The 24,608-nt window shown below is 40.3% G+C and overlaps 1 protein-coding gene across 1 annotated transcript in view; it reads left to right on the top strand.

The window, feature by feature from the left end:
* The window catches only part of ZSWIM5 (zinc finger SWIM-type containing 5), a 264,541-nt gene that overhangs the window by 180,811 nt on the left and 59,122 nt on the right, over nucleotides 1-24,608 (top strand). Inside the window, exon 3 of the mRNA XM_007450379.1 lies at nucleotides 3,984-4,340. Within this exon, the coding sequence (XP_007450441.1) occupies nucleotides 3,984-4,340 (357 nt within the window). The remainder of the gene's footprint in view (nucleotides 1-3,983; nucleotides 4,341-24,608) is intronic.

Raw genomic sequence — 24,608 nt, 5'->3', positions numbered from 1 at the left:
TTATTATATACTCTTTAAATCCCAAAAGTACTCTGGTTCTAGAAAAGATAATAATATTTAGTGATAGTTACTATGAAATCATAATGTATCTGTGCTAGATAGAACCTTGGAGGTCTTCTAGGCCAGCCTCTCATCTTAAAAATATGGAGGCCGAGTTCCAATCTGTTTTTTGTTTGTTTTTTTCCCATAAATTTATTTATTTATTTATTTATTTATTTTTGGCCATGTTGGGTCTTCGTTTCGGTGCAAGGGCTTTCTCTAGTTGCAGCGAGCGGGGGCCACTCTTCATCGCGGTGTGCAGGCCTTTCACTGTCGCAGCCTCTCTTGTTGTGGAGGACAGGCTCCAGACGCGCAGGCTCAGTAGTTGTGGCTCACAGGCCCAGTTGCTCCGTGGCATGTGGGATCTTCCCAGACCAGGGCTCAAACCCGTGTCCCCGGCATTGGCAGGCAGATTCTCAACCACTGCGCCACCAGTGAAGCCCCAATCTGTTTTTCATAGTGCAGCCATAGTGATTTTGCTTTTTCACAGTAAGCAGTATACAGAGTAAGCCCTCATGCGGCTTACATCTTAATAAGATGCCCGTAGTTTCTGTCCCAACTCTAACCAATATTCTTATTCATTTTCATGCAGGAAGGGAATGACAGAATTGGGTTCAGAGACTGTGCTACAGGCCAAGTGCCCCCAAACAAGTAGAAATGTTTATACTCAACTTTTAGATTCAGAGGCTTGGAACGTAACGTTTTCCCACATTGGCATCATTATCTTATTTGAAATTTTAAAGTAGTTCTTCTAGGGACTTCCCTGGTGGCGCAGTGGTTAGGAATCTGCCTGCCAGTGCAGGGGATGCGGATTCTAGCCCTGGTCTGGGAAGAACCCACATGCCACGGAGCAACTAAGTCCATGTACCACGACTACAGAACCTGCACTCTAGAGCCCGTGAGCCACAACTACTGACCCACGTGCCGCCAGTGCAGGGGATGCGGATTCTAGCCCTGGTCTGGGAAGAACCCACATGCCACGGAGCAACTAAGTCCATGTACCACGACTACAGAACCTGCACTCTAGAGCCCGTGAGCCACAACTACTGAGCCCACGTGCCACAACTACTGAAGCCTGTGCACCTAGAGCCTGTGCTCCACAAGAGAAGCCACTGCAATGAGAAGCCCACGCACCACAACGGAGAATAGTCCCTGGCTGACCGCAACTAGAGAAAGCCTGTGCGCAGCAACGGAAGACCCAACACAGCCAAAAATTAATTAATTAATTTAAAATAAAAATAAAAAAATAAGGTAGTCCTTCTATGGGGTCTCTTTTCATCAGGACTTAAGTCATTTCTCAAGAATATACTAAATACTTCTGAGGGCCTGAGGGAAATAAAAAATGTACTTTCTTAGCACCTGATTTTCAACCACTGTGAAACTTGGCCACTGGGGAAGTTGTCTCATTCCCTTGACATGAAGACCCATTAACAAAAACTGCATAAAAGCATGAATAATAAATCTGTAGGACATTTACAGTTTGACAAAGCACTTTTAAGAGCTAGGCAGAGCAAGTATTATTATCCCCACCTTATTAAGGAGGAAGCTTAGGCTCAAAGTTGTAAAGTGAGTCGCCCAAAACTACATAGTAAATAACAGATCGTGGCTGCCTAATTCGTAGTATAATGTGCTCTCTGTTGTGTTATTCTACTGGCTATGTCCAGGGGATAGAAATCTGGAGAAGAGTTACTTCTCAACTCTGCAGAAGGTTCTCTTCCTTAGTTCTAAAGTGAAGGCATTCTTTAGCCATACTTAATCACATTTGAATATAACTTTTCTACTTTGCTTTGAACAAATGACAATCAATATTTTTAAAATCTGCAACTAAGTTTAACTGAGAAAAAGCCTCTGTGAAGTTTTAAAAATATACATGAAAGCTATGAAGTTAGCAAATTAATTTTGATATTTTTCTTACTCTGGAAATTAATATTAACTTTTTCAGTAATGTGCACCTTTCTTTGGATTGGACCTAAATGTGCCTTTAGTAATGTTAATTTTGCTAGATTTTATGGGTATGCTTATAAATTTAGGACTTATTCTTACTTTAATTAGCCATAATTATCTGAAACTTGAACTTTGGAATGTTTTTTCTCCTCATTTTTTAATTCCACCAGGTCACGATGGTAGCTCTGAAACTAACATATGGACCTTTTATTATTTGGCAAATATTTCTCCAACAAATATAAGATTATTTTAAATTGCTTTCCTATTCACAGTGTGGAGTGCAGTAAAACAAGAGAATCTATGAAATTAGCTTCACCTTTGTTCCTGTCTCTACTATACCATTTGGTATATTATATTGTAATCATTTATTTGTCTGTGGTTTTTGAGGATAAGGACTTTGTCATGGCATTTTCAGAGGTAGTGTAGTATAAATAAAAGAAAATAAACTTTGGAGTCAGTCAGACCTGGTTCCAAATCCTAGGTCTATCACTTTCCAGCTGAGGGCCCTTGGGCAAATTCCTTCACCTCTGAGCCTCAGTTTACATACCTTTAAAATAAGGAAAATAATACCAACTTCATACGGTTGTTATGACAAATTATTAAATGCACTCAACACAGTTCTGCTACATAATAGGTGCTTCACGAATAAATATTCGAATAAATATTCCTCTCCTTTTCGTGTTAGCATCCCTAGGCTAACAGGGATACTTAAAAAAAAGTTTGTTACTGGGGCTTCCCTGGTGGCGCAGTGGTTGAGAGTCCGCCTGCTGATGCAGGGGACGTGGGTTCGTACCCCGGTCTGGGAGGATCCCACATGCTGTGGAGCGGCTGGGACCATGAGCCATGGCCGCTGGGCCTGCGCGTCCGGAGCCTGTGCTCTGCAACGGGAGAGGCTGCAACAGTGAGAGGCCCATGTACTGTAAAAAAAAAAAAAAAAAAAGTTTGTTACTTAAAGTCTTATTAAACTTTCATTGAATGACTGAATGATTGTTTGAATACATATTTTGTCAAAGAAGAATCATGTTTAAAGAATAAACAGTTATTATAGAATGAATTTTCTATTGAATTTAACTTTTTTCAATTTAGCTGTAACTTAAAAATGTATTCTCCCTACATTTCAAAATTATTGGTGCTGTGTGCTAGTGAGTGGAGGTTAACACTGCATAGTCTCACTGCACCAAGCTCTCTGCTTTCTATGTCTTATGAGGCTTCTTGCCTTTTAGGTATTCTACGTGGTTACTATTTTGGAAGTGTTTGTTTTGAGGAAGAAATGTTGCCCTTATCTTCCTTGTCCTTCCTCATGGCATTATTTTGGTTTCTCTCATTTATAACGCTCACCTTACTCTAGATTGTACTGACATTATTTGTAGACTTGTCTTTGGCCACAAAGAGCTCAAAATCTACTACCGAGGTTCTTAACTTATTCAAGCTTCTTGAATAATCTTTTTGAGACTATGATAAAAGGTATGAAATGTACCCCCAGAAGAATGTACATATGTACAAACAAAAGTTTTCTTATTAGTTCTGGAGGTTCATGGACTCCAGGGTAAGGACTCTTTTTCTAGATTGTGTGTTTCTTAAGAGCAGTACCTGGGGGGACTTCCCTGGTGGTCAAGTGGGTAAGACTCCGCACTTCCAATGCAGGGGGCCCGGGTCCGATCCCCGGTCGGGGAACTAGATCCCACGTGCCTGCTGCCACTAAGAGTCCACGTGCTGCAACTAAGAAGCCTGCAAGCCGCCACTAAGCAGCATGCAAGCCGCAACTAAGAGCCCGCATGCCTCAACTAACCCTCAGCGCAGCCAAAACAGATAGATAGATACATAGATATTTAAAAAAAAAAAAAAGCAATACCTGGGTTTCATTGACCTTTGACAGAGCCTACTGTGTATATAGGAGATACTCAGCAAATAGTTTCTGAATTTATGAATTTAAATGCAAAATGAAAACCTTCAGGTTTCTTACTACAGAATCTCTAAACATGTCTTTTTTGTTTCCTTAGGCTTCCATCTCAGTGGCACAGTAACTGAGCCGGCCACTACTTCTGAACCAGCAGTGACTTATAAAGTTGCCATCAGTTTTGATCGATGCAAAATCACTTCAGTGGCGTGTGGCTGTGGGAACAAAGACATATTCTACTGTGCCCATGTGGTAGCGCTCTCACTCTACAGGATCCGTAAACCAGACCAAGTCAAACTGCGTCTTCCTATCTCAGAAACCCTTTTCCAGATGAATAGGGACCAGCTACAAAAGTTTATTCAGTATTTAATCACGGCACACCACACTGAAGTTCTTCCTACTGCACAGAAGCTGGCAGATGAGATTCTATCCTCCAACTCCGAAATCAACCAAGTAAACGGTAATTGTACAACATTTTTGTTGCTAAAAATATATTTTGTTGCTTTATTGCATGTTTAGAGATTGGGATACGTTTGCCATTGTAATCACTCAACCTTAATCAGTTCATTCTATCCAAACTATTTATTAACTCTGTTTCTTAAAGCAATCCAATTGTCCACCTCATAAAGGTTTGGCACAAAAGGACAGAGAATGTTAGAGTTACATATTGATCTAGTTTATGGACTTCATTTGTCCTTACAATCCCTGCCCCAGGAGCCTGGGATATTCAGGAGTGAGAGAAAGCATAAAATAATTAGTGTCATTCAGTGAACTGAAATGGATATGAGAATTCCTTAACATTTCAGGAAACTGCATAGCATCAGGGTTATTCCAAAGAGCATCTGCTAGCATTGTGTTTATGAGCTATATAATGGGAGGGTTTATGGATGGAGAAAGATATTATGTTCACTTACTCATTCAACAAGTATATGTTGAGTACCTACACTGTGCAAGTGGTAGTGCTGATTGTTGAGAGCATAAAACAGACATGGTTCCTGCCTTCAAATAGCTTATAATCTAGTAGAAAAAACAGCTAAGTCTGAAATAAATGCTTGCATTTATTATGAAGCCAGGTTGTAGATATTTAATCACAGGAAACCGTCGAAGAATTTTGAGAAGAGGAGCTATATGAGCCAATTTTTCATTTTGTTAGTTAGGTCCTACTATCTTCCAGGCATCATGCAAGAGATTCTATACATGTTTATATATGTTAATTCATTTAGTTTTAAAAACTACCCTGTGAGGTAGGTATTATAACCATTTCCATTTTATAAATAAGGAAATTATTTATAACCTAGGCTCACCTGATTTCAGAACTCAGGTTTTTAATGCTTCTCTATACTACCTCTCTATTTTTAGAAGAAACTTTGGTATTAGTGTGAACAAGGCAGTGAGGCCAGATGAATGGCCTGTATAATACTATAGTACATGCCAAAGGGCCTGCTTTTCCCAGTTGCCCAATAGAGCTAATCAAGTCCTACACACAGCCTCACCACTCCTCAGAAATAAGGATAGTCAGACAGGCTTCCAAGAACTCTTGCTAACTAGCTGAAATAATCTTCTGTTGTTTTATCCTCAAAGTTGTAGTGTTTACATGGTAACTGAGCTCTATTTGAGATACTGTTAAAGAGTAACTATATATATATATATATATATATATATATATCTTCTTATCCCACATAGGGAGGCTGTTCTATTTCTCTGGCCTCCTTAAGTCTAGAGTTCTTAGGGACCTGAGTTCAGCTCCAGGTCTGTAACACCACAGCTGGGTTATGGCCTACTTTCGTGCATCGTTCCCACTAGCTCTTTCTCAGAATTTTTGCCTATATCCAAGCTCTCTTGCCTTTTTCTTGAACTAACCACCTTGGTTGAGTACCTGTATTGCACCTGCCTTGTTCATCACCACTGTCACCAAAGCAATCCTCTTTCCCCTTTACCACTGTGCTGAAGCAATCTTTATTCCTCGTTATACCTCCCATCTCAGCAACTTATCATATGTCTGAAATTAGTCTAAGTTGCCAGAGTGAACTTGAGATGTTATTCTCAACCTTCCCCAGGAATTACTACTTCTGTACCTGTGTTTATTCCAGACTAATATTAGCTTTCTACCCCAGGTTCCCTAGTATTCCACAAGGTCTTTCTTAATATATTTCTAATAACCAGTGCTGATATAGGCAATGATACTGAAAATGATGAGGGCGAGGAGTGGAGATATCTTAGAGGCAACATGGACTGGATTCAACATCCAGGTGTGTAGGATGGGTGGGGAGTGAAGAAGAGGAAGATGCGAAAAAACTCAGTTCCAGAATGTCCAACTACGATGGCTGGATTTGACAATAATATTGCCATTCACTTAGGGAACGTAAGGGGAGGGATAAATTAGGAGGAAGACCAATTCAGTTTAAGTTTGAGGTGCTTGTAGAACACTTATGTGAAGACCTCTGATACAAAATTGGGTATTGGATCTGGAGCTGAGGACAAAAGTCAGAATTTTGGAGTTACTAGCATAGAGATGATCTTTGAAGTCCTGTTTCTGTTCCCCCGCTAAATCTATAAACACCTAGATCTTCCGTCTCCTCTCTCTCAAGCCCTACTCTTCACCAAAACAGACTTTAAAAAGCAGGAATAAAATTTCTAAAACTGCTAGCTACCTGCTTTTTTTTTTTTTTTTTTAAATTTTGGCTGCATTGGGTCTTCGTTGCTGCATGTGGGCTTTCTCTAGTTGGCGGTGAGCAGGGGCTACTCTTTGTTGTGGTGAGTGGGCTTCTTATTGTGGTGGCTTCTCTTGTTGTAGAGCACGGGCTCTAGGCACGTGGGCTTCAGTAATTGTGGCACACGGGCTCAGTAGTTGTGGCTCATGGGCTCTAGAGTGCAGTCTCAGTAGTTGTGGTGCACGGGCTTAGTTGCTCCACGGCATGTGGGATCTTCCCAGACCAAGGCTCGAACTCGTGTCCCCTGCATTGACAGGTGGATTCTTAACCACTGTGCCACCAGGGAAGCCCTAGCTACCTGCTTTTAATCCCAGGAATGGATCCAGGTATTGCTCTGCTCCTCATGTCCCTGAAAATTTTTATTAGTCCCTGTAAGTGGTTTTAGCTAGACTTTGCCTTGTCCCCTTTGGATTGGTGATTCAATTTGGACTGTCTTTCCAACTCTTCATCTAGCACTGCTCCATGCTCTGTTTGTGATTTTCTCTGGTAACTCCATATCCCGAGATTCTCTGGCATATAGCATCCAGGCTAGGTCTTCAGTGGCTGTTTATCCATACAGAGAGTTTGGATACCAAGAGAAAATTATGATAACTTGAGGAGTTAGGTCAGGAACCATGTCTTACAAATTTCTGAGTCTCCATCACCAAGCATGGTACCTGGAAAATAATAAGGATTTGTTGAATGAGTACAACAAATCCTTACTATTTGTTGTATTCATGCATATACAGGTGATGAAACAGGGGCCAGTGTAGGAATTAGCAAAGTAGAATGAGAAATGAGGAGAAGCTGGCAACTAACTATAAAATTGAGTTTTAAGTATAAAATTGAGTTTTAAGAAGTAAATGGTCAACAATGTTGAATATTGTGGAAGATACAGACCAGAACTAACAAACATAGATCAGCAATTTGGGGGAAACAGAGAATATGCAGAGAGAAGAAAACCTTGAAAAATTATTATTAATATCATCATAGGAATAGAAGAAGATATTGTAACCATGAAATAAAAACTGGATACTATAAAAAGAAATTCAAAGAACAGAAAGAACTAATGAATATTACAAATATAATGGCAAAAAAATTATAAAACTAAGTGAAGGAAAATAAAGGTAAGGAAAGTTCCTATAGAGTAAAACAGAAAGACAAAGAGATTAAAAAAAAAAAAAGAAGAGATGAAAAATAGGAAGAAAAAAGGCTGTTAAAAATTAAGAGAATGGGGCTTCCCTGGTGGTGCAGTGGTTGAGAGTCTGCCTGCCAATGCACGGGACACGGGTTCGTGCCCTGGTCCAGGAAGATCCCACATTGCTGCGGAGCGGCTGGGCCCATGAGCCATGGCCGCTGAGCCTGCGCATCTGGAGCCTGTGCTCCACAACGGGAGAGGCCACAACAGTGAGAGGCCCACGTACTGCAAAAAAAAAAAAAAAAAAATTAAGAGAATGAGTCCTGGAATTCCAATGTTTGAAAAATAGGGATTCCAGAAATAGAAAACAGAGGTAAGGAATTCATCAATAAAATAATTAAAGAATGTTTTCTAGAACAAAAATGTGTGAGTTTCCAAAGTGAAAGGATTCCACTAAATGCCCAGCAATGGGAAAAGAAGAATCTTTTGAATAAATAAGGCTGGATCAATTGGAAATTCATTCTGGGGAAAAAAAACCTTGATTCCTACCTCATGCGATACAGAAAAATTAATTGCCAATGAATTGCAGACATAAATGTGAAAAGTAAAATAATAAAGCATATAGGAGATAATATGAAAAAATATTTTCATATTCTTGAGGTAAAAAAAATTTAAGTAGGAGAAGATTGATAAATTGAACTACATTAAAATTTTTAAACTTCCGTTTATCAAAAGGCACCATTAAGAGACTAAAAAGGCACACAAGTAGTGGGAGAAGATATTTACAATACATACAGCTGACAAAGGGCTTGTATCCTAAATACCTTAAGAACCCTTACAAATAGTAAAATGGACAGAGACACAAAAAGGCACTTGGCAAAAACGATATCCAAGTGGCTAATAAACATATTAAAAGGCACTTTAACTAATTAGTAATCAGGGAAATGAAAATTAAAACCACAGTGAGATTCCACTACATAGCCACCAGAATGGCTAAATTTTTTAAATTATCAGTATCAAGTATTGGTGAGGATATTGAGCAACTGGAAATAATATATTGCAGGTAGGAGTGTAAATTGTTACAGTCACTTTGGGAAACTGTTGGGTATCATCTAACTCAAGTTGAACCTATGTGTACCCTATGACCCAGAAATTCTTCTCCTAGATGTCTACCCAATGGAAATGAGTAGCATAATTTGTGAGAGCCTGAAATAGAAACAATCCAAATGTCCATCAGTAGTAGAATGGCTTAATAAATTAATACGTTCCTTTAATGTAATACTATATATCAATGAAAATAAGTTGTTTTGCTAAACATAATAATATGAGTCTTACAAACATGATGTTGAGTGAAATAAGCCAGACACAAAAGAATAAATGTTGTATGATTCCATTTATGTAAAGTTCAAAAACAAGTCCCTAGTGTTAAAAGTCAGGTTAGTGGTTAATTTGGGAGAAGAGGAAGGGAGATGGTGTTTGCAAAGGGGCTTCTAGGCTGCTGGTAGTATTCTATTTTCTTGACTTCAGTGATAGTTATTATAATCACTATGTGATAATTCATCAAGCTTTACAATTAAGATTTGTGTACTTTTCATAATTCATATTTCAATTAAAATTTTTAAATTTAATTTAAAAAGCTGTGTGTGTGTGTGTGTGTATGCATGCATATGTGTATACACATATGTGTATGTACAGAACAAAAAGACAGGAAGAAAATACACCATGATATTAACAAGGGAACTTATGGCTGGAGGCACTATGAGTGGATTTTTATTTTCTTTATTCTTTAGTATATTTTCTATGATAAGCATGTATTGTTTTTATAGTTTAAAAAAGGATGTTTAAGAATGAAAGAAAAATTGATTCCACAGACTTATCAGTTCCCTCAGGACAGGTCTCACTGTTACAGTCTTAATGCTAACTTGGAGCCTCAACCCACATGATAGTTTGTTTAATAATTATTTATAAAAACATCCTTTCATTTTATCTTCACTTGTTACCGTTTGTCTTATAATCCTGTGGAAATTTTCATACGAAAATGTCAAAGTATCATTTATGTTGACCAAGTCCACTTTACCACTACTGAGGGTAATTAGTTTCATACTCATCTCTTTTTATAAAAAGACTAAAATGTTCTAACCAGTGAACACATATAGGGATATTTTTATCTTTTGTTTTTAACCAAAGGATCTTTTTTTTTTTTTTAAGATTTTTGCCTGGGAGTTAGTGAGAGAGCTAGAGAAGCTGGTTGTGAACTCCAGGCCTGGTTTATCTAGTTAAAATTATCTTTGCTCTTATTCGTTCATTCCTAAATGCTGTACCCTTCTCTGCTATCTGACCTTTAATGTTGCTATTTCTTAAAAATTAATCTTAAATTTTCTCCTCTTATTCTATATGATCTCTGCGGGCAATCTCAGCTACCTCCTTTACCTTAATGTCATCTATGTTTTATGACTCACAGATTTACTTCTCCTATATCCAACTGACTATTCTATATCAAAGACATCCCCAAATCAACATATCCAAACATGAATTTATCTTCTTCCTCAAATTTGCACAATAAATAGCACCACCATCTAGCCACTGGATCATGTTAGAACACTTTTTTTCTCATAATCCACATGCATTCCAGTGCAAGACCTGTTAGTTTTACCTCTCAAGTATCTTTCATCATTTTCCACTTCTCTCTGTTGATACTATCATCACCCTAAATAAAACCACGGTAATCTCGCACCTAAATTGCTACTATAGCCTTCTAACTGATCTTTCCATATCCACTGTTGCTCCCTTCTATTCCATTCTCCACACAGCCATCCAAAGTAACTTTTCTATAACTACAGATTTTGTCATATCACTTCTTGTTTAAAATCCTTCAATGGCCTCCTGTTGCACTTAGGGTAAAATCCAAATTTCATACGGCCTACAAAACCTTGCATGATCTGGCTTTTGCCTTCATTTTCACATGATATTCCCTCTCCTTGCAATACTCTTCCTATCCTCTCCCCCTTGTTATAGATGTACTTAATTACCACAATGATCTATGGCTTCATGCTTTTTTGAGCAAAAAATGCACACAGTATTTCCTCCACTCTCTGCCAGGCTAACTCTTATTCATTCCTCGTTATTCACTTAAATGTCACTTTCTCAGGGAAAACTTATTTGACCTTTCTTTACATACAGATATGTACCTGGGTGATTATTTGCTTGACATTCCTTTCCCCAACTAGTCTATCAGCTCCACAAGGACAGGGACTATATCTGCTTATTTAACACTGTCTATCCAGTGTTTGGCACAGGCCCCTTGGCACATAGGAGGCTCTCAATAAATATTGAATAAATGGAAATGTCTTAGAAAATCCTTCTCGGGCCTTTTGGGTTTTTTCCCACCATGCCTCAAGGCTTGCAGGATCTTAGTTCCCAGACCAAGCATCCAACACAGGCCCTCAGCAGTGAGAGCCCTAGTCTTTACCACTGGACCGCCAGGGAACTCCCATGACTTTGATTTCTTCAACAGCCACACCAGCTCCATATAGACTGTTACCTGGATGTCTCAAATACTGACTTACTCCCTTTTTTTTCTGCAAGCACCCATTTTGGCAGCTCAGTTTCTTGTCTCCTGGATTCCTTATAGACCAGAAAACATTTGCACAGTTTACCTTCCTTTCTTTGCTATCAGATAAACAAACCCTTTTGAAGTTTTAGGTGAAATTTTACTGTTAATAACTAGGCTTTGCCTTATCCTAGCCTAATGTAAGGTACCTAATGCCGTGCCTGGCACATAGTAGGGACCTAATCACTGCTTGCCGTTATTATAATTTTGAGCTCTCATTTTCAAAAATCCCCTCCTGGTATTCCAGCAGTAATTGCGCTATCCCAGAAGTTTTCCATCGTGTGCACACTAGGTATTAATAAACTGTGCCTGATTTCTTCCACAGCTGCTGCTACTACCACCAGCTGGGCCCAAAAGATTCACCAGTTTGCTCCATACCCCTTCAAATCCTTAGAGTGGGTGTCACTCCACACCTCCAATCTGTTGACTAAGGCCAGCTCCCCTGGGAGACTGGGTCCTGCTCCTGATTTTTCTTTTTCTAGTTGAACCACCCAAGGGTAAGAATTGGTATTCAAACCATCTCTGCCCCTTGCTTTCGGAGCACCACTGCTATTCTTTCCTCATCAGCAAGGTACTCAAAGGCCCAGTCCTTGGTTTATACCTAGTTTATCTTAATTTTGTCTCAGTTCCATCTCTGTAGAGCTAGTGAAAACTAGAATCAGAAGTGAGACTCTGTAATCTGCATTTTTAACAACAAACCCCAAGTGATTAACATTTGAGAATCACTGTACTGGTGAGAACTCCTGTTATTCTCACTGTGCGGAAAATGCATTATTCTGACTTACCCTATATTCTGTGTGGTAGAATAAACCAAGAAAGGATTTGGCTATTTTCAGACACACCATCCAGCTTACATTCAGGGCCTGAAACCAGGTGGTAGATCACAGCAATATGAGGCTAGAGGCCAAAGTATAGCTTTGTAATGAAGAACAAGACTTCGAAGAGAGACCAACATATAGATTCTAACTCATATACTTTCCATCTGTTATATTACTTACCTGTATAAGCTTTAATTGTTTTCGCTTTAAAATTAGGATAATAATACCACCTCATAGAGTTGTGAGGAGAGTTCACTGGAATATACTCAACAGATATTCATTGAGCATCTACTATGTGACAGGCACTGTTCACATGTTGCAAATATACCAGGAAATAAAACAATTTATGCCCTCAAGGAGCATACATTCTAGTGGGGATGTGTATAAAAAGTGCTTAGACTCTGGCGTGGAGGAAGCATTCAATAAATGGCTGTTATTAACAAATATTTAAGGATAAGGAGTGTATTTGTTTCTCTTTGCCACTTTCAGTTTACAGATGAAGTATAGGATATATTATTTGCCCACCTGGAGCTTAGATCAAGGTGGTCAATAGGACATTCTATAAATATTTTGTTTGTTTGTTTGTTCATTCTATAAATATTAACTCAGTGCTGTAATGATCCAGGCACTGTGAGGTATAAAATGAGTATGTACACTAGTCTTTAAAAACTTCAATTTAGTTGGGAATATGTGAGAAGTGCACAATTCCAACGTAAAAGAAAATGCAACAGGTCTTCTGAAAGGCCAAAGTGATCTTTTTTTTTTAAATATATATATATCTTTAACATCTTTATTGGAGTATAATTGCTTTACAATGGTGTGTTAGTTTCTGCTTTATAACAAAGTGAATCAGTTATACATATACATATGTCCCCGTATCTCTTCCCTCTTGAATCTCCCTCCCTCCCACCCTCCCTACCCCAGCCCTCTACGTGGTCACAAAGCACCGAGCTGATCTCCATGTGCTATGCGGCTGCTTCCCACTAGCTAGCTGTTTTATGTTTGATAGTGTATATATGTCCATGCCACTCTCTCACTTTGTCCCAGCTTACCCTTCCCCCTCTCCATATCCTCAAGTCCATTCTCTAGTAGGTCTGTGTCTTTATTCCCATCTTGCCCCGAGGTTCTTCATGATTTTTTTTTTTTTTTTTTTTGCTGTATGCAGGCCTCTCACTGTTGTGGCCTCTCCCGCTGCGGAGCACAGGCTCCGGACGCGCAGGCCCAGCGGCCACGGCTCACGGGCCCAGCCACTCCACGGCACGTGGGATCCTCCCGGACCGGGGCACGAACCCGTGTCTCCTGCATCGGCAGGCAGACCCCCAACCACTGCGCCACCTGGGAAGCCCAATGTTGTGTAGATTTTTTTTTTTTTTTTTGCTGTATGCAGGCCTCTCACTGTTGTGGCCTCTCCCGCTGCGGAGCACAGGCTCCGGACGCGCAGGCCCAGCGGCCACGGCTCACGGGCCCAGCCACTCCACGGCACGTGGGATCCTCCCGGACCGGGGCACGAACCCGTGTCTCCTGCATCGGCAGGCAGACCCCCAACCACTGCGCCACCTGGGAAGCCCAATGTTGTGTAGATTTTTTTTTTTTTTTTTGCTGTATGCAGGCCTCTCACTGTTGTGGCCTCTCCCGCTGCGGAGCACAGGCTCCGGACGCGCAGGCCCAGCGGCCACGGCTCACGGGCCCAGCCACTCCACGGCACGTGGGATCCTCCCGGACCGGGGCACGAACCCGTGTCCCCTGCATCGGCAGGCAGACCCCCAACCACTGCGCCACCTGGGAAGCCCAATGTTGTGTAGATTTTTTGATGATGGCCATTCTGACTGGTGTGAGATGATATCTCATTGTAGTTTTGATTTGCATTTCTCTAATAATTAATGATGTTGAGCATTCTTTCATGTGTTTGTTGGCAATCTGTATATCTTCTTTAGAGAAATGTCTATTTAGGTCTTCTGCCCATTTTTGGATTGGGTTGTTTGTTTTTTTAATATTGAGCTTCATGAGCTGTTTGTATATTTTGGAGATTAATCCTTGGCCCATTGATTCATTTGCAAATATTTTCTCCCATTCTGAGGGTTGTCTTTTCGTCTTGTTTATGGTTTCCTTTGCTGTGCAAAAGCTGTTAAGTTTCATTAGGTCCCATTTGTTTATTTTTGTTTTCATTTCCATTTCTCTAGGAGGTGGGTCAAAAAGGATCTTGCTGTGATTTATGTCATGGAGTGTTCTGCCTGTGTTCTCCTCTAAGAGTTTGATTGTGTCTGGCCTTACATTTAGGTCTTTAACCATTTTGAGTTTATTTTTGTGTATGATGTTAGGGAGTGTTCTAATTTCATTCTTTTACATGTAGCTGTCCAGTTTTCCCAGCACCACTTACTGAAGAGGCTGTCTTTTCTCCACTGTATATTCTTGCTTCGTTATCAAAGTTAAAGTGACTATATGTGCGTGGGTTTATCTCTGGGCTTTCTATCCTGTTCCATTGATCTATATTTCTGTTTTTGTTTCAGTACCATACTTTCTTGATTACTATAGCTTTGTAGTATAGTCTGAAGTCAGGGAGCCTGATTCCTCCAGCTCCATTTTTCTTTCTCAAGATTGCTTTGGCTATTCGAGGTCTTTTGTGTTTCCATAAAAATTGTGAAATTTTTTGTTCTAGTTCTGTGAAAAATGCCAGTGGTAGTTTGATAGGGATTGCACTGAATCTGTAGATTGCTTTGGGTAGTAGAGTCACTTTCACAATGTTGGCTCTTCCAATCCAAGAACATGGTGTATCTCTCCATCTATTTGTATCATCTTTAATTTCTTTCATCAGTGTCTTATAATTTTCTGCATACAGGTCTTTTGTCTCCTTAGGTAGGTTTATTCCTAGATATTTTATTCTTTTTGTTGCAGTGGTAAATGGGAGTGTTTTCTTAAATTCAATTTCAGACTTTTCATCATTAGTATATAGGAATGCCAGAGATTTCTGTGCATTAATTTTGTATCCTGCTACTTTACCAAATTCATTGATTAGCTCTAGTAGTTTTCTGGTAGCATCTTTAGGATTCTCTATGTATAGTATCATGTCATCTGCAAACAGTGACAGCTTTACTTCTTCTTTTCCGATTTGGATTCCTTTTATTTCCTTTTCTTCTCTGATTGCTGTGGCTAAAACTTCCAAAACTTGTTGACTAATAGTGGTGAGAGTGGGCAACCTTGTCTTGTTCCTGATCTTAGTGGAAATGGTTTCAGTTTTTCACCATTGAGGATGATGTTGGCTGTGGGTTTGACATATATGGCCTTTATTATGTTGAGGAAAGTTCCCTCTATGCCTACTTCCTGCAGGGTTTATAATCATAAATGGATGTTGAATTTTGTCTAAAGCTTTCTCTGCATCTATTGAGATGATCATATGGTTTTTCTCCTTCAATTTGTTAATATGGTGTATCACGTTGATTGATTTGCGTATATTGAAGAATCCTTACATTCCTGGGATAAATCTTACATGATCATGGTGTATGATCTTTTTAATGTGCTGTTGGATTCTGTTTGCTAGTATTTTGTTGAGGATTTTTGCATCTATGTTCATCAGTGATATTGGCCTGTAGTTTTCTTTCTTTGTGACATCCTTGTCTGGTATTGGTATCAGGGTGATGGTGGCCTCGTAGAAAGAGTTTGGGAGGGTTCCTCCCTCTGCTATATTTTGGAAGAGTTTGAGAAGGATAGGTGTTCGCTCTTCTCTAAATGTTTGATAGAATTCACCTGTGAAGCCATCTGGTCCTGGGCTCTTGTTTGTTGGAAGATTTTTAATCACAGTCTCAATTTAAGTGCTTGTGATTGGTCTGTTCATATTTTCTGTTTCCTCCTGGTTCAGTCTCGGAAGGTTGTGCTTTTCTAAGAATTTGTCCGTTTCATCCAGGTTGTCCATTTTATTGGCATATTGTTGCTTGTAGTAATCTCTCATGATCTTGTGTATTTCTGCAGTGTCAATTGTTACTTCTCCTTTTTCATTTCAAATTCTATTCATTTGAGTCTTCTCCCTTTTTTTTTTCTTGATGAGTCTGGCTAGTGGTTTACCAATTTTGTTTATCTTCTCAAAGAACCAGCTTTTAGTTTTATTGATCTTTGCTATCATTTCCTTCATTTCTTTTTCATTTATTTCTGATCTGATCTTTATAATTTCTTTCCTTCTGCTGACATTGGGGGTTTTTTGTTCTTCTTTCTCTAATTGCTTTAGGTGTAAGGTTAGGTTGTTTATTTGAGATGTTTCTTGTTTCTTAAGGTAGGATTGCATTGCTATAAACTTCCCTCTTAGAACTGCTTTTGCTGCCTCCCATAGGTTTTGGGTCTTCATGTTTTCATTGTCATTTGTTTCTAGGTATATTTTGATTTCCTCTTTGCTTTCTTCAGTGATCTCTTGGTTATTAAGTAGTATATTGTTTAGCCTCCATGTGTTAGTATTTTTACAGGTTTTTTCCTGTAATTGATATATAGTCTCATAGCTTTGTGGTCGGAAAAGATACTTGATATGATTTCAATTTTCTTAAATTTACCAAGGCTTGATTTGTGGCCCAAGATATGATCTATCCTGCAGAATGTTCCATGAGCACTTGAGAAGAAAGTGTATTGTGTTGTTTTTGGATGGAATGTCCTATATATATTAAATAAGTCCATGTTGTTTAATGTATCATTTAAAGCTTGTGTTACCTTATGTATTTTCATTTTGGATGATCTGTCCATTGGTGAAAGTGGGGTGTTAAAGTCCCCTACCTGTTTGTGTTACTGTTGATTTCCCCTTTTATGGCTGTTAGTATTTGCCTTATGTATTGAGGTGCTCCTATGTTGGGTGCATAAATATTTACAATTGTTATATCTTCTTCTTGGATTGATCGCCTGATCAGTATGTAGTGTCCTTCTTTGTCTCTTGTAATAGTCTTTGTTTTAAAGTCTATTTTGTCTGATATGAGAATTGCTACTCCAGCTTTCTTTTGATTTCCATTTGCATGGAATATCTTTTTCCATCCCCTCACTTTCCGTTTGTATGTGTCCCTAGGTCTGAAGTGGGTCTCTTGTAGACAGCAGATACACGGGTCTTGTTTTTGTATCCATTCAGCCAGTCTATGTCTTTGGGTGGGAGCATTTAATCCATTTACATTTAAGGTAATTATCGATATGTGTGTTCCTATTACCATTTTCTTAATTGTTTTGGGTTTGTTATTGTAGGTCTTTAACTTCTCTTATGTTTCCTGCCTAGAGAAGTTCCTTTAGCATTTGTTGTAAAGCTGGTTTGGTGGTGGTGAATCCTCTTAGCTTTTGCTTGTCTGTAAAGGTTTTAATTTCTCCATCAAATCTGAATGAGATCCTTGCTGGGTAGAGTAATCTTGATTGTAGGTTTTTCTCCTTCATCACTTTAATATGTCCTGCCAGTCCCTTCTGGCTTGCAGAGTTTCTGCTGAAAGATCAGCTGCTAACCTTATGGGGATTCCCTTGTGTGTTGTTGTTTTTCCCTTGCTGCTTTTAATATTTTTTCTTCGTATTTAATTTTTGATAGTTTGATTAATATGTGTCTTGGCATGTTTCTCCTTGGATTTATGGGACTGTATGGGACTCTCTGTGCTTCCTGGACTTGATTAACTATTTCCTTTCCCATATTAGGGAAGTTTTCAACTATAATCTCTTCAAAAATTTTCTCAGTCCCTTTCTTTTTCTCTTCTGGGACCCCTATAATTCGAATATTAGTGTGTTTAATGTTGTCCCAGAGGTCTCTGAGACTGTCCTCAATTCTTTTCATTCTTTTTTCTTTATTCGGCTCTGCAGTAGTTATTTCCATTATTTCATCTTCCAGGTCACTTATCCGTTCTTCTGCCTCAGTTGTTCTGCTATTGATCCCTTTGAGACAATTTTTAATTTCATTTATTGTGTTGTTCATCACTGTTTGTTTGCCCTTTAGTTCTAGGTCCTTGATAAACGTTTCTTGTATTTTCTCTATTCTATTTCCAAGATTTTGGATCATCTTTACTAACATTATTCTGATTTCTTTTTCAGGTAGACTGCCTATTTCCTCTTCATTTTTTAGGTCTGGTGGGTTTTTGCCTTGCTCCTTCATCTGATGTGTGTTCCTCTGTCTTCTCATTTTGCTTAACTTACTGTGTTTGGGGTCTCCTTTTTGCAGGCTGCAGGTTCGCAGTTTCCATTGTTTTTGGTGTCTGTTCCCAGTGGCTAAGGTTGGTTCAGTGGGTTGTGTAGGCTTCCTGGTGGAGGGGACTAGTGCCTGCGTTCTGGTGGATGAGGCTGGATCTTGGCTTTCTGGTGGGCAGGTCCACGTCTGGTGGTGTGTTTTGGAGGTGTCTGTGACCTTATTATGATTTTAGGCAGCCTCTGTGCTAATGGATGGAGTTGTTTTCCTTTCTTGCTAGTTGTTTGGCCTAGGGTGTCCAGCACTGTAGCTTGCTGGTCATTGAGTGGAGCTGGGTCTTGGCGTTGAGATAGAGATCTCTGGGAGATTTTCACCGTTTGATATTACGTGGAGCTGGGAGGTCTCTTGTGAACCAGTGTCCTGAACTTGGCTCTCCCACCTCAGAGACACAGCTCTGACGCCTGGGTGGAGCACCAAGAGCCTGTCATCCACATGGCTCAGAATAAAAGGGAGGGAAAAAAGAAAGAAAGAAAGAAGATAAAATAAAGTAAAATAAGGTAAAATAAAATTAAATAAAATTATTAAAATAATTATTAAAAACAATTTTTTAAGTAATAAAAAAAAGAAAGAAAGAAGAGAGCAACCAAACCAAAAAACAAATCCACCAATGATAATAAGTGCTATAAACTATACTAAAAAACAAAACAAAACAACGGACAGACAGAACCCTAGGACAAATGGTAAAAGCAAAGCTATACAGACAAAATCACACACAGAAACGTACCCATACACACTCACAAAAAGAGAAGAAAGGAAAAATGTATATATATATCATTGCTCCCAAAGTCCACCTCCTCAATTTGGGATGATTCATTGTCTAGTCATGTATTCCGTAGATGCAGGGTACATCAAGTTGATTGTGGAGATTTAATCCACTGCTCCTGAGGCTGCTGGGAGAAATTTCCCTTTCTCTTCTTTGTTCACACAGCTCCTGGGGTTCAGCTTTGGATTTGGACCCGCCTTGCGTGTAGGTCGCCTGAAGGCATCTGTTCTTCGCTCCGACGGGACGGGGTTAAAGGAGCAGCTGAATCGGGGGCTCTGACTCACTCAGGCTTGGGGGAGGGAAGGGTACGGATCCAGGATGAGCCTGCGGCGGCAGAGGCCATCATGACATTGCAATAGCCTGAGCCACGCCGTGTGTTCTCCCGGGGAAGTTGTTCCTGGATCATGAGACCCTGGCAGTGGTGGGCTGCACAGGCTCCCAGGAGGGGAGGTGTGGATAGTGACCTGTGCTTGCACACAGGCTTCTTGGTGGCTGCAGCAGCAGCCTTAGCGTCTCATGCCCGTCTCTGGGGTCCGTGCTGATAGCCGCGGCTCGCGCCCATCTCTGGAGCTCCTTTAAGCAGCGCTCTTAATCCCCTCTCCTTGTGCAACAGGAAACAAAGAGGCAAGAAAAAGTGTCTAGCCTCTTCGTCAGCTCCAGACTTTTCCCCGGACTCCCTCCCACCTAGCTGTGGCACGCTAGCCCCCTTCAGGCTGTGTTCACCCAGCCAACCCCAGTCCTCTCCCTGGGATCCGACCTCCCAGGCCCAAGCCTCAGCTCCCAGTGCCCTCCCGCCCCAGTGGGTGAGCAGACAAGCCTCTCAGGCTGGTGAGTGCTGGTCGGCACCTATCTTCTGTGCGGGAATCTCTCCACTTTGCCCTCTACACCCCTGTTGCTGCGCTCTCCTCCGTGGCTCTGAAGCTTCCCTTCTCCACCACCTACAGTCTCTGCCCATGAAGGGGCTTCCAAGTGTGTGGAAACCTTTCCTCCTTCACAACTCCCTCCCACTGGTGCAGGTCCCATCCCTATTATTTTGTCTCTGTTTTTCCTTTGTCCTACCCAGGTACATGGGGAGTTTCTTGCCCTTTGGGAGTTCTGAAGTCTTCTGCCAGCATTCAGTAGGTGTTCTGTAGGAGTTTTTCCACATGTAGGTGTATTTCTGATGTATTTGTGGGGAGGAAGGTGATCTCCACATCCTACTCTTCTGCCATCTTGAAGCTCCCCCTAAAAGCAATCTTGAGAAAGAAAAATGGAGCTGGTGGAATCAGGCTCCTGGACTTCAGACTACACTACAAAGCTACAGTAATCAAGACAGTATGGTACTGGCACAAAAACAGAAACATAGATCAATGGAACAGGATAGAAAGCCCAGAGATAAACCCACGCACATATGGTCACCTTATTTTTGATAAAGGAGGCAAGAATATACAGTGGAGAAAAGACAGACTCTTCAATAAGTGGTGCTGGGAAAACTGGACAGCTACATGTAAAAGAATGAAATTAGAACACTCCCTAACACCATACACAAAAATAAACTCAAAATGGGTTAAAGACCTAAATGTAAGGCCAGACACTATCAAACTCTTAGAGGAAAACATAGGCAGAACACTCTATGACATAAATCACAGCAAGATCCTTTTTGACCCACCTCCTAGAGAAATGGAAATAAAAACAAAAATAAACAAATGGGACCTAATGAAACTTAAAAGCTTTTGCACAGCAAAGGAAACCATAAACAAGACAAAAAGACAACCCTCAGAATGGGAGAAAATATTTGCAAATGAAGCAACTAACAAAGATTAATCTCCAAAATTTAGACACAGCTCATGCATCTCAATATCAAAAAAAGAAACAGCCCAATCAAAAATGGGCAGAAGACCTAAATAGACATTTCTCCAAAGAAGATATATAGATTGCCAGCAAACACATGGAAGGATGCTCAACGTCACTGATCATTAGAGAAATGCAAATCAAAACTACAATGAGGTATCACCTCACACTAGTCAGAATGGCCATCATCTAAAAATCTACAAACAGTAAATGCTGGAGAGGGTGTGGAGAAAAGGGAACCCTCTTGCACTGTTGGTAGGAATGTAAATTGATACAGCCTCTATGGAGAACAGTATGGAGGTTCCTTAAAAAACTAAAAATAGAATTACCATATGACCCAGCAATCCCACTACTGGGCATATACCCTGAGAAAACCATAATTCAAAAAGAGTCATGTACCACAATGTTCATTGCAGCTCTGTTTACAATAGCCAGGACATGGAAGCAACCTAAGTGTACATCGACAGATGAATGGATAAAGAAGATGTGGCACATATATACAATGGAATATTACTCAGCCATAAAAGAAACAAAATTGAGTTCTTTGTAGTGAGGTGGATGGACCTAGATAGAGTCTGTCATACAGAGTGAAGTAAGTCAGAAAGAGAAAAACAAATACTGTATGCTAACACATATATATGGAATCTAAAAATAAAAATATGGTCATGAAGAACCTCGGGGCAAGATGGGAATAAAGACGCAGACCTACTAGAGAATGGACTTGAGGATATGGGGAGGGGGAAGGGTAAGCTGGGACAAAGTGAGAGTGTGGTATGGACATATATACACTACCAAACGTAAAATAGGTAGCTAGTGGGAAGCAGCCGCATAGCACAGGGAAATCAGCTTGGTGCTTTGTGACCACGTAGACGGGTGGGATAGGGAGGATGGGAGGGAGATGCGAGAGGGAGGAGATACGGGGACATATGTATAAGTATAACTGATTCACTTTGTTATAAAGTAGAAACTAACACACCACTGTAAAGCAATTATACTCCAATAAGGATGTTTAAAAAATGCAACAGGTGTTTAAGAGAAGTAATTATAAAGTACTAAGAAGAGTGTTGCTGCCTTTTTATGCATATGAGCATAAGATGGACATAGATTTGACAGGTGGCAATTGGGTATCTGGCTAATTCAGTGAGGGGGTAAAAAAGTCCTGCCTAGTGAACTAAGCAATAGGTGAATTTTGGCAGCATTAGCCTCTCTGTATACTTACTTTATGGTTTCCATTTCTCATTGCAGCCGTGACTGTAGAGCTGAGGCAATATTGATGAGAAGTGGTGTTTTCTGGCCAAAGAACAGGTTGTGGGGAGAGGAAAGGAAGTAAAGGATAAAAGCATAAGTGAAGTCATAAGGAAATGTCATTGACTTCTGCGAATACTAAGTCTCTAGCTGAAACATAGCGTAAGTATAGGAAAGACAAGGTTAGAAATGAAGGGGCCTGACGGGGGAGGGCCCTGAATGCTAGGCTGAATTTGGACTTCATTTATTAAGAATAGTTTATCACTGAATACTTCTGAGCAGGGAAGTGATATGATCAGAACTCGGTTTAGAATACTACATTTGAAGAAAAGTAGCATGTAGTAGATACCATAAACTGGATGCTTATAGTGTTAATTAGTATTTATAGAATAAATGTGTGAGCCCTCCTGATTCCCTGGAGAATAAGATGCACTAAAAAAGCTTAGCAGGGGCTTCCCAGGTGGCACAGTGGTTAAGAATCCGCCTGCCAATGCAGGGGACATGGGTTCGAGCCCTGGTCCGGGAAGATCCCACATGCCGCGGAGCAACTAAGCCCATGTGCCACAACTACTGAGCCTGTGCTCTAGAGCCTGTGAGCCGTAACTATTGAGCCCTCGTGCCACAACTACCGAAGCCCGCACACCTAGAGCCCATGCTCCGCAACAAGAGAAGCCACTGCAATGAGAAGCCTGCGCGCCACAACGAAGAGTATCCCCCACTCACTGCAACTAGAGAAAGCCCATGTGCAGCAGTGAAGACCCAATGCAGCAAAAATAAATAAATAAATAAATTTATTTTAAAAAGCTTAGCAGAAGAGCAGCTTTTCTCTGCAGATTTCATTTAAGCAAGCCTTTGATATAAGAGTACAAGAAGGTTGGTAGACATACTGATGAAACACAACATGAATTTGTAACCGACTGCATGACCACACCTATAGAGTATTGACTTACAGTCTTTTGTCACTTGGAGACAGGGTTCTAAAAACTTATCATAGGACTTAGTCTTTGAGAAGATGACAGAAGAAGATTCAGTTTTCATTCTACAAATATTTCCTAGGTGCTTGTCATATTACCAGCACTGTGCCATAGGTAATTCAACTGTGAGCAAGGAGCTAACAGGCTACTAGGGGAGAGGGATGCATAAATAAAACTGAGTTTTAAGTGATGTTGCTGAGGTGAGCCCAGATATGAAACATATCTTGAGTGCAAATTTGTAAAATTATATCACCATGTATATAACTCCACCTGTGCTTCAGGGGCAAGTTTCTTTTTTCTTTTTTTTTTTTTTTGTGGCTGCATTGGATCTTCATTGCTGTGTGCAGGCTTTCTCTAGTTGTGGTGAGCAGGGGCTACTCTTCGTTGTGGTGCGCGGGCTTCTCATTGCAGTGGCTTCTCTTGTAGCAGAGCATGGGCTCTAGGTATGTGGGCTTCAGTAGTTGCAGCACACAGGCTCAGTAGTTCTGGCTCGCGGGCTTTAGAGCACAGGCTCAGTAGTTGTGGCACACGGACTTAGTTGCTCCGCGGCACGTGGGATCTTCCTGGACCAGGGCTCGAACCCGTGTCCCCTGCATTGGCAGGCGGATTCTTAACCACTGGGCCACCAGGGAAGTCCCCAGGGGCAAGTTTCTAGAAATTTAGAAGTGTTGACACCACTTGAGAAGGTACAATTTTATAGTGAACTTTATTTATTTTTTTTAACATCTTTATTGGGGTATAATTGCTTTACAATGGTGTGTTAGTTTCTGCTTTATAACAGAGTGAATCAGTTATACATATACATATGTTCCCATATCTCTTCCCTCTTCGTCTCCCTCCCTCCCACCCTCCCTATCCCACCCCTCCAGGCAGCCACAAAGAACCGAGCGGGTATCCCTGTGCCATGCGGCTGCTTCCCACTGGCTATCTACCTTACGTTTGTTAGTATATATATGTCCATGTCTCTCTCTCGCCCTATCACAGCTCACCCTTCCCCCTCCCCATATCCTCAAGTCTGTTCTCCAGTAGGTCTGTGTCTTTATTCCTGTTTTACCCCTAGGTTCTTCATAACATTTTTTTTTCTTAAATTCCATATATATGTGTTAGCATACGGTATTTGTCCTTCTCTTTCTTATAGTGAACTTTAAAAAGAGAATTTTTTATTTTCTAAGGAAGTATTTTTTAATTTTAAAATAATATGTGTGCTTGAAGGCTTATTTGAACTTCATAGAAAAACAAAAAAAAGAAGAAAAAATGTCATTCTCTTAGGGGAAAAAAATACATCACTATTTTCATGTTTGTGTATTTCCTTCTGGGCTTTTTCCCCCAGAATGGTATTTGTAGACTTTGGAAGAGGATACAACTGAGAGTTTAGTGAACATGAAACTAGCATTAGCTCTCTTACATTTATATAGACCCACACAATTGACAAAGCCCAGATTAAGGCAGAGTACCCATCTGTTTCTGAATATATTCACAGAGGGC

The sequence above is a fragment of the Lipotes vexillifer genome, unplaced genomic scaffold (assembly GCF_000442215.2).
Source record: "Lipotes vexillifer unplaced genomic scaffold, Lipotes_vexillifer_v1.1 scaffold961, whole genome shotgun sequence".
NCBI lineage: Eukaryota > Metazoa > Chordata > Mammalia > Artiodactyla > Lipotidae > Lipotes > Lipotes vexillifer.
This window is presented reverse-complemented; position numbering and strand designations above follow the sequence as displayed.